Source organism: Mobula birostris, chromosome 19 (genome assembly GCF_030028105.1).
Source record: "Mobula birostris isolate sMobBir1 chromosome 19, sMobBir1.hap1, whole genome shotgun sequence".
Classification (NCBI taxonomy): domain Eukaryota; kingdom Metazoa; phylum Chordata; class Chondrichthyes; order Myliobatiformes; family Myliobatidae; genus Mobula; species Mobula birostris.
Window position 1 is genome coordinate 9,087,642 of NC_092388.1, and position 14,362 is coordinate 9,102,003.

Sequence of the window (14,362 nt, forward strand, 5' to 3'; positions counted from 1 at the left end):
CTAAGATCTTGCGATCCTTGCCTAACATGACAAAGTCAAAAAAACAGCGGCGGTTGCAGGCATAGATCTGACGCAGGATGAAATAACAGGCGGGTCCATTACAGACGGCAAACAGGCTCAACAGGTAGTTAAGAGAGGCAGAATGTTACAAATGAGATTAAAAAAAATAGACTGGCTTTGAGGCAATTGTACAGGGTGTTGATGTTTCACTCCTCAATACTATGTGCAAACCTAAAAAAAGCAGCAGCATTAGCGAAAGTACAAAGGAGATACACCAGGTTAACTCCTGTGATGAGAGGGCTGTTCTACCAAGAAAGACTAAGTATCTTGGGACTGCATTCTTTGGAGTTCAGAAGAATAAGGGGTGACCTCAGTCAAACACAAGATCCGAAGCAGACTTGACAGGGTAGCTACTGGGATGTTTTCACAAGTGGAAGTGCCTTGATCAAGGGGACACGGCTACAAAATAAGAGGCCGATCGTTTAAAACTGGAGGCAAGCAGAAATTTCTTCTTGCAATGGGTGGTAAACACAGTGGGCACCACGGCGGCATAGCAGTTAGCATGACGCTATTACAGCGCAGTGTGTCGGAATTTAGAGTTCAATTCTGGCGTTCCCTGTAAGGAGTTCGTACATCTTCCCCATTAACGCTAGTGTTTCCTCCAGGTGCTCCAGTTTCCTCCCACAGTCCAAAAATATACTGGTTAATAGGTTAATTGGTCTTTGTAAATTGTCCTATGATTAGCCTAGGTTTAAATAGTTGGGTTGCTGGGCGGTGTGGCTCGTTGGAGCGGAACTGCCTGTTCTACACTGAGGCTCCAAATAAACAAACTGATCCTTAGAATTCTCTGTGATGGAAGTCAGATCTTTACAAGAATTTAAAGCAGAGGTAGTTAAATGTTTGATTTTTGTAAGCACAGCAGCACCACTACATCCTTATGAGTTTGCAAAGATCCGGCAAGACATCTTCTATAGATGTGTGGTGGAGAGCGTATAGATCGGCTGCATCACAGCCTGATATGGAAACACCAACACACTAGAACAGAAAATCTAACACTTAAACTCTATTATAATGGCAAGACTGTTAGGGTTGATATATAATTAGTCAAGTTATTCCACACCTCAATTACTTCAGTGATACGCCCTCTAATGTAATTTAAATTAATTATCCTGAATACAGTCTTAAGTGATAACCACTGCCAAAACTGTTGCAAAATGTTACCTTCATGCCCACAACTTTATCACCCTTGTGAATATACTTGATGCTTTTGTAAGCGCGACTTCCTTGCCACATGCTTTGATACTTTTATCCAGCTGGCATTACTTATTTTTAAGCTTGACAGTAAGTGCTAGCAAGAAAACATAATGAGGGGGAAAACATAACTGAGCACAAGAGGCTTCCCGCCCAACATCCTCAGGTGCACTTTTAGAGAGGCCACTGAAAAGATACTTGGAGAATGAACATCCTTCCCAGTTCAGATGCATTGAAGTCAGGTGTATTTGCAACCACTGCAGAACAATTTCCAGCATCTGCAGATTTCCTCGTGTTAAGGTTAGCACATGCAGGGACTCAAGGTTGAGCCAAAGTTCAACTCATGCTTGGATCCCTCAAAGTTACCACACAAGTTAATAGGGTGGTTAAGAAGGCAATGGTATGTTGGCCTTCATTATTGACTTCAAGAGCTACAGGGTAATGTGGCAGGTTACAGCACACAGAATACTGAGTCCTGAAGAAGGGTCTTGGCTTGAAACAGCGACTGTTTATTCATTTCCATGGATGCTGCCCAACCTGCTGAGTTCCTCCAGCATTTTGTGTGTGTTACCTTGGAATATTGTGTTCAGTTCTGTTCGCTTCATTATAGGAAGGATGTGGAAGCTTTAGAGAGGATGCAGAGGAGATTTAGAGGATGCTGCCTTGACTGGAGGGCATATCTTATGAGGATTAGCCCTAGCTATCCTCTTTGAAGCAAAGGAGGATGAGAGGTGACTTGACAGAGGTGTACAAGATGGTAGGAAGCATAGATCGAGTGGACAGCCAGAGACATTTTCCCTGGGTGGAAATGGCTAATATAAGGGGCATAATTTTAAGGAGATTAAAATAAAGTACTGGGGAGGTGTCAGAGGTTGTTTTTTTTTAAACACAGAATGTGGTTGGTGCATGAAACTCCCTGCTAGTGATGGAGACAGAGGCATTTAAGGAGCTCTTAGATAGTCACATGGATGATAGAAAAATGAAGGGCTATGAAGGAGGGAAGGGTTAGATTGATCATAAAGTAGGTTAAAAGTTCAACACAACATCATGGGCCAAAGGGCATGAACTGAGCCATAATGTTCTTTGTTTTATGTAACCTGTGTTACACAGGCTACCTCCACACTGGTTTGTTCTTATCCATGCCTGTTCTGCATTTCCTCCTATTCTGTCAGCTGTCAGTTACATTAGTACTATATTCATCTGTAGGTAACACTGAAGCATGAAGCATGAAACTTTCTTTCTTTACAAATTGTGAATGATGCATTTGTTCACTTTAAAATAAGAGAGGGCCTTTATTGCTGCAAGGAAGAAAAAAACATTTATTTGCTTAACTAAGGTTTATATTTCCAATGAATAACGCTAAGATGCAAAAAAAAATAGAATTAAGATTTTTGTTTGAGCTGTTTAACAATTTACTGGTTTTTCAAAAGTGAAGAGAGTTCAGCCTACATGCAATAATCCCTCAGTTTTGTTCGGATAGTTCAGTAGATTTGTTTTATCAAAAGGGTGTAATTAATTAACTAATTTCTTTTAGAGATACAGCACAGAGTTGGTCCTTCCAGCCCTTCAAACCACGCTGTCCCAGCAACCCCGACAAACCCAATTAACCCTAACCTAATCATGGGACAATTTTTGTTTTTACAATGAAAAATTAACCTACCTGGTACAAATTTGGACGATGTGAGAAAAACAGAGCATAAAGGGAAAAATCCATGCATTCCACAAAGAGGACAAACAGAGTCTCCTTACAGAATGGTGCCAGAATTGAAATTCCAAACTCTGAAATATCCTGAGCTGTAACAGCGTCACACTGCGTGCAATAATTACTATATTCAGCTAGTTCAGTATATTTGCACTGATGGTTGTGCAAAAATAAAATCAACAATTTTATTTGCTGTGGACATCAAACTGACCAGTAATGAGGATAATTATTTATATAGCTACTTGTCACAATGGCTAATACCTTACACTGGTGAGAATGCTAACTCTCGTAGCTATAGAGGTGTACAAGATAGTAAGAGGAATAGATAGAGTGGATAGCCAGCGCCTCTTCCCCAGGGCACCACTGCTCAATACAAGAGGACATGGCTTTAAGGTAAGGGGTGGGAAGTTCAAGGGAGATATTAGAGGAAGGTTTTTTACTCAGAGAGCGGTTGGTGCGTGGAATGCACTGCCTGAGTCAGTGGTGGAGGCAGATACACTAGTGAAATGTAAGAACTACTAGACAGGTATATGGAGGAGTTTAAGGTGGGGGCTTATATGGGAGGCAGGGTTTGAGGGTCGGCACAACATTGTGGGCCGAAGGGCCTGTACTGTGCTGTACTATTCTATGTTCTATACAACAGCTAAACCTGCAATCTGTAAACACAAGAGATTCTGTAGATGCTGGAGATCCAGAGTAACACACACAAAATGCTGGAGGATCTCAACAGCTCAGGCAGCATCTACGGAGAGAAATAAGCAGTCAATGCTTTGGGCTGAGACTTCGACTCAGATGAAATTTCAACTGTTTATTCCCATCCAGCATTTTGTATGTCTAATACAGAAATCTGTACGGCTATATCCATTAACAGTAAATGTTTAAAAGTACAACAATATAGAGTCGGAGTCATAGAAAAGTACAGCCCAGAAACATTTAAACCATTTAAAATGCCTATCTGCACCAGGACCATAGTAGTCCCATCTCATGTACCTATCCAAACTTCTCTTAAACATTGAAATCGAGCTTGCATCTCATGAACCCTCTGAGTGAAGAAGTTTCCCATCGTGTTCGCCTTAAACTTTTCACCTTTCATCCTGAACCCATGACCTCTAGTTGTAGTCCATCCCAAACTCAGTGGAAAAAGCCTGCGTAATGTATCATATCTATACCCTTATAATTTTGAGAAGATCGTAATGAATTTAATTTTGCCATAGAGACCTTAAAACTTCCAATAAAAAAAATACAAGATAGCAGATATGGAAATGGCCCCGGGTTTTCTTTGTTCCAGCATGACATAAAAATAACTGTGATGTAAAATAGGGTTTAAAATATTTTAATTGTTTTTGTATTGTTTACCAAGTAATGCCTTTGAACAATTACAAGTTTACACAAGAGTCCAGTTTGCTCAAGAGTCTTTCCATTAACTAATGAAAAATATACTTTCATGATGACAGCAATTTTTCACCACGTATTTAGTATATACTTTCATCAACAATATATCTAATGACTGCCAAATACTTTCTTTATACACAAAAGAAAATTGGATTGTACCTGAACACCTGACTCCCTGTGCTATCAGGCCCCACATGAAGTTGGCACAGTATTCACACCAGTGAGGACCTCTGAATGTATGGACCTGCGAGACAAAAGATGGATAAACTTGAAGGCTGGAGCCAGATGGTACGACAGATGGAACGCACAAAAGCACAGGTCACAAAGCGTAGAGCAGGAATCGACACACGAAACCCTCTTTGTAGAACAAGGTCCTTCTTACACACTTCTTTAAGAGTTGCAATGTTTTTTTTTCCCTATTTAGAATCAGCACCAGAAACGGAATCAGGTTTAATATCATTGGCATATTTTGTAAGGTTTGTTTTTTTTGTGGCAGCAATACAGAGCATTTTTTTCAAAAGCCATGAGTTACAATAAGATATATATTTAAATAACTACTGCAAAACACATATATGAAAAATTAAATCAAATAAGTAGTGCTCATAATGTCAGTGTAGCTTACAATCATTTTTGATTTAATCTTGTTCCATGGTTTAGTTTTATCACAAGATTTGTAAGAATCAGAAAAATAAAGTTCAAAGTATATTTATTATTTAAGTATGCAGTGTACCACCCTAAGAATCATCTTCCCACAGAGACAACCACGAAACAAAGAAACACCATTCAAAGAAAACATCAAACACCCAATGCACGATAAGAAGAACAAATCACTCCAATGGCTAAAAGAGAGTGAATATTAAATATCTATATATTAAACAGTTTAGAACTGTCCACTTTAGTTCAGCTCAGTTTAGCACTGCGTAGTTCATGCCGCACCCCTCCTCCCCATCGCATTGCGCGAACAGCAAAAAAATAAGAACAACCAGAAACACATGAAATACGAACCGCAGAGTCCTCCAAAACAAGTCCAAAGCCTCGGACACTAAACATCAAACATAAGGGTCCTCCTTCAACAAAAAGTCTCGCATCCACAAGTTGCGCCGATCAATCCTTGCAGCATGGACCCAAGATTCCTGCACCTTCATTTGGTAGAAGTGAGGGAGAGGGAGACTGGTCTAATGAAGACAGGCGGCACAAACACCTGCTCGTCTTCTGCTCTCATCCTCATTTATTTCAATCTTGCTTGATGCTTTAATCGGTGGTGAGTAACAAAGCCTATAATGAGTTTGCACTACACCATTAAACCAGGTAAACTCTCTTACTTAGAAGAAAGATTGAATGTATTCCTCATTAAGCAATATAAAAATTATTCCTGGAAGATCACCTAACCAGTGACAGGCCTACCTTTCTTTAATGAAGAAAAATAGTTTCAGCTTTCTTCAATAGAAGACCAAACAATCTTTCTCTACCAGACGATGCTACTGAGAGTCAAACAGATATTGCAATTGTCAGGACTTTTACCCACTCAAGATTATGTACCATTCTTTTCCTGGTGAGACTGAATCAAATTTACATAATTCAATTCAACAATTTGCAATGTCAGGAATTTGAATTCACACCCATTGGGGAACAACATTAATACAGTATACGTTCCTTGTTCCATATATTTGTAGATGTGCCCATACAAAGTGAGGACACCTCAAACATTTATTATGGAGGTAAATCGAAGATGCTATCTCAGAAGGCAGGCAGGACAAATGGCAGATTCAATTAGCTTTGTGACATTACTAAATACTGCTCTGCATTTTTCCATACACGTACCGAGTTCAGCATCCATTATTAGGGATGCCCACTATCCAGGCCATGCTCTATTCTCGCTGGAGGTATAGGAGCCTTAGTCCCACACCAGGTTCAGGGATAGTTACTACCTTACAATCATCAAGCTCCTGAACCAGCATGGATAACCGCTCACCTCAATTCCACAAGCTACGGACTCACTTTCAAGGTCTCTGTAAGCTGATATACTCAGTATTATTTATTTATTACATTTTTTATTTGCACAATTTATCTTCTATTGCACATTAGGTGTCTGTCAGTCTCTAAATTAAAAACTATATTTGATACATATGAAAAATATCTTGGATACTTCTCTATTTATGAATTCATAATATTTTGTTTATGGATTCTTTTTCCTTGTGTTATGTATATGGGATTTTATTCATAATTCACTGTGACACTGAAAATAAATACTCATATTATTTATTACATCCCAGTAAACATAGATGAATATTAAAGACATCAATCATTATGATGAGATATTCTATTAATTCAACACAGTGGAAAAAATACGTTCAGCTGTGCGCTCCCAGTCCTCACCATTCTATTCTTTTTACTGTCTAATTTTCACTATATCTGGAAGGGCCTGTTATCATTCTGTATCTCTCAATAAATAAACCTGGAACACAGCAACCCTGTTCTTCCAGTTAAGATGGTGCTGAGGTATGGTCTCCATCGAAGTTGTCATTCAGTTTTTTTTTAGGCTCGTGGTGATTGCTATCAGAACAAAGAGGGGAGTTAGAGGTCAGGTTCGGGTTTAGGGACAGGGATGTGGGAGAGTTGGAGGTCCATAAGACATTGGAGCAAAATTAGGCCATCTGGCCCATCAAGTCTGCTCCGCCATTCAATTATGGCTGATCCTTTTTTCTTAATCTCCTCCTCAACCCCAGTTCCCTGCCTTCTCTCTGTAACCTTTGATGCCATGTTCAATCAAGAACGTACCAACCTCTGCCTTAGATACACCCAACGACCTGGCTTCCACAGCTGCATGTGGCAACAAACTCCACAAATTCACCACCCTTTGGCTAAAGAAGTGTCTCCGCATCTCTGTATTGAAAGGGCATCCCTCTATCCTGAGGCTGTGCCCTCTTGTCCTAGATTCCCCCACCATGGGAAACATCCTTTCCACATCTACACTGTCTAGGCCTTTCAACATTTCAAAGGTTTCAATGAGATCCCCCCTCATCCTTCTGAATTCCAGCAAGTACAGACCCAGAGCCATCAAAAGTTCTTCATTTGATAACCCTTTCATTCCTGGAATCATCCTGTGAACCTCCTCTGGACCCTCTCCAATGCCAGCACATCTTTTCTAAGATGAGGGGCCCAAAACTGCTCACAATACTCAAGGTGAGGCCTCAGCATCACATCCTTACTCTTGTATTCTGCACCTCTTGAAATGAATGCCAACATGGCAATTGCCTTCCTCTCCACCAACTCAACCTGCAAGTTAACCTCCAGGGTGTTCAGCACAAGGACTCCCAAGTCCCCATGCATCTCAGATTCCTGGATTTTCTTCCCGTTCAGAAAATAGTCCGCACATTTATTTCTACTACCAAACTACATGACCATGAATTTTCTAACATTGTATTTCATTTGCCACTTTCTTGCCCATTCTCCTAATCTGTCTAAGTCCTTCTGCGTCCTACCTGTTTCCTCAATGCCACCTGCCCTTCCACCAATCTTCATATCATCTGCGAACTTGGCAACAACACCATCTATTCCATCATCTAAATCAGTTATATACAGCATAAAAAGAAGTGGTCCCAACTGTGGTAAACCATGTATATATGTTGTAACTCGGTTACCTGTCTGGACGCACCCCTCTGCTGACTGCCCCTGTGGCTCCTCCCACAGAGTCCTGTATAAAGGTGTTTGTCTTGCCCCTCCCCCTCAGTCCGGGGGCAGACACTCACTGTGGAGGTCGTATTGTACAGCGAATAAAAGCCTTTCAGTATTTTACCAAACCTCAGTCTTTTGGAGTAATTGAAGGTGCTTCACCGACACTGAGCCCTGCAAAACACAGGTCAAGCCAGAGTCTAGGCCTCTGCCCCGCACTCAAAGGCCAATGAAGTGGCCATGCAACGACAGACATCAGTAGACAGATGATGGACTGGCAAGCACTGTGGATGAAGCCCAATGATGGTGAGGGTGGCTCCCAGGTCGGAATGTTCCAGGAATGGAGGTTTGTGCCGACAGGCGGCATGAGGGCCGGTGACCTCCTAGGTCAGCGAGTCAGTGACTCCACAATTTGAGGCCTAGAATTCGGGGGTCACATCTTTAGCAAATCCAGAGTTTGAGGCCTGAAGTTTGGGGTCCTGCCATCAGTGAGTCTTGGGGTCAATACGGAAGATCAAAAGACTGAATGCCAAGGACCAAAGTCAGTCAGTCTGGAAGTTGAGCATCGATGGCTGAAGCCCTGGGTCTACAAGTCTGCTGGGGAAGTTGAAGGCCCGATGTCTCCAAATTCATGAGTCCAATGGAGGCTGCAGGCAGCCTGTTCTGAGGGCTGGAGGACTAACTTTGTGTGTGAATGGGTAGGTGGGTGGAGAAGGCAGGAAAGGAGCTCGTTTTGCTGGTGTTTTTTCAAAGCTGTTGTTCTGCTGTTGCTTGGGTTGTTTGACTGAGTATTGTGGGAATGCTATATTAGCATCTGTGTAGTAACACTTGCAGGCTGCCCCTAGCATATCCTTTGGTTGTTTTGGTTGTTAACGTGAATGACACACATCACTGAATAGTTTGATATGCATGAATCTGAATCTCCCCACTCTAAAAGGATTTTCTTTACTGAAGAACAGTGGAAACAGACTCCTTATTTTTTTAAAAGACAGAGATAGGTAGATATTTGGCAAGCAAGGAGTTAAAGATTACTGTGGGAAGATGTACTGTAAATGTGTTGTTGAATTTACAGTAAAATAGGTAATGATTTTATGGAATTGTAGAGTTGGCTCAAGGGTTGAAATAGCCTACTGCTGCTTCTAATTGCATTTATTAATGACTCTTGTCGCTTGTTATACCAGTCAAAGTGGATCAGAGCCAGAAGGAAAATGCTCAGCAGGAAGATAATAATGTTCACTGACCAAATTATATTAAATGCTAACTATGTTATGAATCTGTACAGAAGACCATTGTCTTATATATATTTTCCCAGTTTTGTTTTCTGGTGAAGTCAGTAACAGGGGAGTGATGCAGCTATTCATGAAAAGTCAATTAAATAATTTTGAAAATCAAGGCAGTCATTGTAAAATACATTTGTCAAGATACAGTTTTAACTCTATGAATGCTAACCCCAAGGGCATTTGAAATCACAAATGTTTTCATACTGTGGACATTCTACAAATCTAAATGCATATGAATTTAAACTGGAAAGAATGAATGTATTTATACAAGGCACTTATACTTCCTCAAGGCATCACCTACAGCAGAGGTTCCCAAATGTGTTTATGTCATGGACCCTTACCATTAACCGAGGGGTCCATTCAAAGATTCAAAGGGCATTTGTCAAAGAATGCACAGATCATACAAACTTGAGATTTGTTTGCTTATGGGTAGCCATCAACTGAGAAACCCAAAAGAACCCAATTAAAGCAAAAAAAGAATAAAAATAAAAATAACAGACCAGCACTCGATGCGCAAGAGAAAAAAAAACACAAATCATGCAAACAAATGAAGCAAACAACAACATTCCAAATCAAAATAGAGTCCTCAGATCTGAACCCCAAAGCAGCCTGGAGCAGGCCTAAAGCCTCGCTAATCAGTTCATCATATTAGCGGGCACGAAGCACCATGGCTGGGGCAGTTCATGAACCCCTCGCCTAACCAGGTTTCAGATGGTATTTTTATTTTTATTCTTTTTTTTTATTTAATTGGGTTTTTTTTTGGGTTTCTTGCTTTGTGGCTACCTGCAAACAAACAAATCTCAAGGTTGTATAATCTGTATTTTCTTTGATAATAAATGTACTTTGAATTGACTGCTCGGTTCATGGCTTTAAAGACAATTAATTACTTGATATGAAATTAAGAAGTTAAATGCAGCAGTCAATTTGTGAATGGCAAAATCACATAAATAACAATGGTTATCATCATGGGGTTTCTTACCCCATGTAAGATCTTAACAAATCTAGTTTTAGATCTTAACAAATAGATCATAACATGGACAAGATAATGAGAAAATCTGCAAACACTGGAAATCCAAGCAACACATCGTCGCCTCAGTTGGCCACTTTATTAACTCGCCACACACCAACTCGTTTATGCAAGAATCTAATCAAAGTTCAAAGTGTATTTATTTTCAAAGTACATAAAAGTCACCATATTCTATCCTGCCATTCATTTCTTGTTGGCATTCATAGAAACACGATCATGATCAACCAATCATATGGCAGCAACTCAATGCACGGAATCATGCAGACATGTTCAAGAGGTTCAGTTGTTGATCCGACGAAACAGAATGGGGAAGAAATGTGAATTTGTCTGCAGAATGATTGTTGGTGCCAGACTGGGTGGTTTGAGTATCTCAGAAACTGCGGATCTAACAGCAAATTCTTAGTGCATGTAAATGTACATGGTGAATAAATCTGATCCTTGATTAAGCCAGGGGAAATATCTCATCTTCTTCTAGCTTCTCAACCTTATAAGAATGTCATATGTTTCTCATTCTTCTAAATGCAGTGGTAGCTCAGCACCTGCCATTCTTAGCTTTCAGAATTAAAGACCCAGTTTGCCATGCTTTTACTCATTCATTCAGGCTATCCATATCCCCCCACGAAGCAATATCCTTATAAAGCCACCATCACCTAGCATAGTGTCATGAGTAAACCTGTATGACTATCATACTCAATCCACTCATCCTTAAGATTGACATACATTATGAACAGACAAGTCTCAGCAATCATCCTTGCAGTTACCCAACTAAGTTATTCCAGAACCCGCTGACTGTGGTAAGATGGCTTATAAGGTTGAGTTTTGTAAGATCACTGGCTTGATCGCACTGCTACAGAGAGGGGAGACTGCATTTGGATAGCTGAGGAATCGCTCTGCTGCCGGAGAGGGAAAGGCTTGCTGCTGCGCCTAGAGAATGTTCCCAGGTTTTCTGCGTTTTGGATATGGACTTAGACTGTAGACTTCTTTTCAGACTTAGTTATATATATATATATATTCCCTGTTTTTCACCCAATCTTTCTTGTTTTTTGTGTGGGGGAGAGGGGGATTTGGGGGTCAATCTGCTTTTGTTCATTTTTCTTGTGTGGGGAGGAGGGATTTGGGAGTTAATGATCATACTTCCGTTCTTTTCTTTCTTGGTTCTGTGGCTATCTGGAGAAGAAGAATTTCAGAGTTGTATACTTTGATAATAAATGATCCTTTGAAACTACTGCACCTCTTTCAAAACCTTGGGATGCCCCGAATGAAATTTCAGTTAAATAATTAATTTTTTATAAATTCTAAATGTTAACACAGGTGATACTTATTATCACTATTCAGGTTATGTAATTTCACAATACAGAATTCAGAAATCACCTTCCAATATGTTTGAGAAAAGAATTCCCTCCTGTTGTAGGGGAAAGAATAGTGAGGTCTAATAACTAGTCAGTGGCGAGATGGAGATACAGTATGTCTCCACCAATGGAGGTGTAAGGTGCTCCTTCCATCCGTTCACTAGCCTGCAGGTCACTCTTGGACAATGTGTAGCACCTGCTTCGCCCCCTCCCCCCGATCAGGGTGATGTGAAGCCATTGGGAGCAGGTGGTGGATGGTCTTACGAGCAGCTGGTGCATATCACAAGACCCAGTTATGGGACCACTGATGCTAGGCAGACAATCTCTGAAGAATATTGATAATGACTAGAATCACCCATCTTATAAAGACACTGCCCAGAAGAAGGCAATGACAGAACACTTCTATAGAAAATTTTGCTAAGAACAATCATGGCCATGGGACCACTATCACCCACATCATACGACACAACACATGATGATGTTAATGAATAACGAGTAAATAATGACGGAGATTGTGCTAATGTGGTAACAGGGAAATACAGACAAAAGTAGAGACATGGAACACAGCAGCAAGATCTTCACTAATTGTGTTATAGTGTGCACCTATTGTCATAGAAAATTGGATTTGCTGTCAGACCTGTGGATAATCATTTTATTCTGTAATCAGCACATAGTCTGCTACTTAATTAAGTCTTCCTGTAGCCATCATTCTGTTATCAAAATGTAACTTAAATTATAAACACAAGAAATTCTGCAGATGCAGTTATCCGAAGAAACACATACTTAAAATGCTGGAGGAACTCTGTGGAAATAAATAAACAATTGATGTTTTTGGGCTGAGACCCTTTCTTCAAAGGCTTTTCGGACCTACTGAGTTCTTCCAGCATTTTGTACGTGTTACATAATTTAATTACTTACAATTTTCTTTTCCGACACATATTCCGATAATGTGTCTTACCCTTCCTAACTAGAGTAACACATGTTTAGCCCATCTCTTCCTGTTCCTTTTTTCACACAACCTGTTATTCTTCACCATTTCCATTTTCTCTGACTTCCATAAAGGCAGACACACAATGGTTTAATTCCTCTGCCATTGAGAGAAGAGTAAGAATGGCAAATGCAATGTTAGCATTAATTTCGAGAGAACGAGAATAGAAAAGCAAGGATGTAATGCTGAGACTTTGAGGTGTTGATCAGTTTTGGGCCTGATATTGAAAGAAGGATATGCTGTGCTGGTCAGGGTCCAGAGGAGGTTTGCAAGAACGAACCTGGTAATGAAAATGTTCATGTTCGATGGGGGTATACAAAGCACACAGATATTTCAGCATGCTGTTACTGACAAGACAGAACTAAAGTCGACTAAGGCCTTGCTGCAAATTGGGATTTCTTCATTTAAGATTAGGCTTCAAAGTTCAAAATTCAAAGTTAATTTATTATCATATACAACCCTGAGATTCATTTTCTTGTGGGCATTTTGATTAAATCCACAATAGAATAATAACCATAATAGAATCAATGAAAGACCGCAACAGCTCGGACGTTCAACCAGTGCACAAAAGATACCAAACCGTGCAAATACAGAAAGAAAGAAATAATAATTTTAAAATAAATAAATAAATAATAAATATTGAGAACATGAGATGAAGTGTGCATGAAGGTAATAAATCTACTTTGACCTTTTAATTTTGAGCATGGTGACAGGCCAATCCAATCACACCATGTGACCAATTAACCTACTAACCCGTATGTCCTTGACATCTGGGAGGAAACTGGAACACGTGGAGGAAACCCATGAGGTCACAGAGAGAATGTACAAACTGTTTACAGACACTGACAGAACAGAACTTGAGTTGCTGGCGTCCTAACACTAACTGCTACGCTACTCTGCCGTTTTAATAGCAAAACATTAAATGATGTGCAAAATTAACATTATGAAAATATTAACATAACCACAGCTAACAAGAGAATGCAATTAAATGTGGTACAGCACATAAATGGAATAAAACGTTGGCATTAAGGTTTGTGGGGCTAAAGCTTCAAGCAAGCAATACTCCTCTTCTATCTGTGCTGAATGTTAGGTGATCAAATTATCAGAATCAAGTTTAATATCACTGGCAAATTCCGTGAACCTCTGCGGTAATGCCTTCTACAAAGTCTGTTTGGAGTCAGGTCAAATTCATGTTTTGGAATGGCCAGATCAGAGTCCAAACCCAACTGAGATGCTGTGGCATGACCTGAAGAGGGCTGTTCAAGCTAGATATCCCAGAAATATTGATGAACTGAAACAGTTTTGTATGGAGAAATGGTCTAAAATTTCCTCTCACCACTGTGCAAGTTTGATCAGCAGCTACAGGAAACATTTGGTGGAGGTTATTGCTGCTAAAGAAAGTTCTACCAGTTATTAGACACAAGGGTTTGCATACTTTGCCAGCCTGGACTGTGAATGATTGAACAATGTGTTCAATAAAGACATGAAAAGTACAATTGTTTGTGTGTTATGTTCAGGTAGATTGTGTCTGTCTATTATTATGACTTAGATGAAGATCAGACCACATTTTATGAGTAATTAGTGCAGAAAAACAGGTAATTGCAAAGGGTTCGCAAACTTTTTCTTGCAAATATGTATATATTTAATTTAACCTTTTAAAATATATATAAGTAGTACAAAAAGAGAAAAAAAGTAGTGAGG

The 14,362-nt window shown here is 39.9% G+C and overlaps 1 protein-coding gene across 1 annotated transcript in view; it reads right to left on the bottom strand.

The window, feature by feature from the left end:
• Positions 1-14,362, bottom strand: part of chn2 (chimerin 2) — a 267,250-nt gene that overhangs the window by 37,620 nt on the left and 215,268 nt on the right. Inside the window, exon 8 of the mRNA XM_072283192.1 lies at positions 4,505-4,589. Coding sequence (XP_072139293.1) covers positions 4,505-4,589 — 85 coding nt within the window. The remainder of the gene's footprint in view (positions 1-4,504; positions 4,590-14,362) is intronic.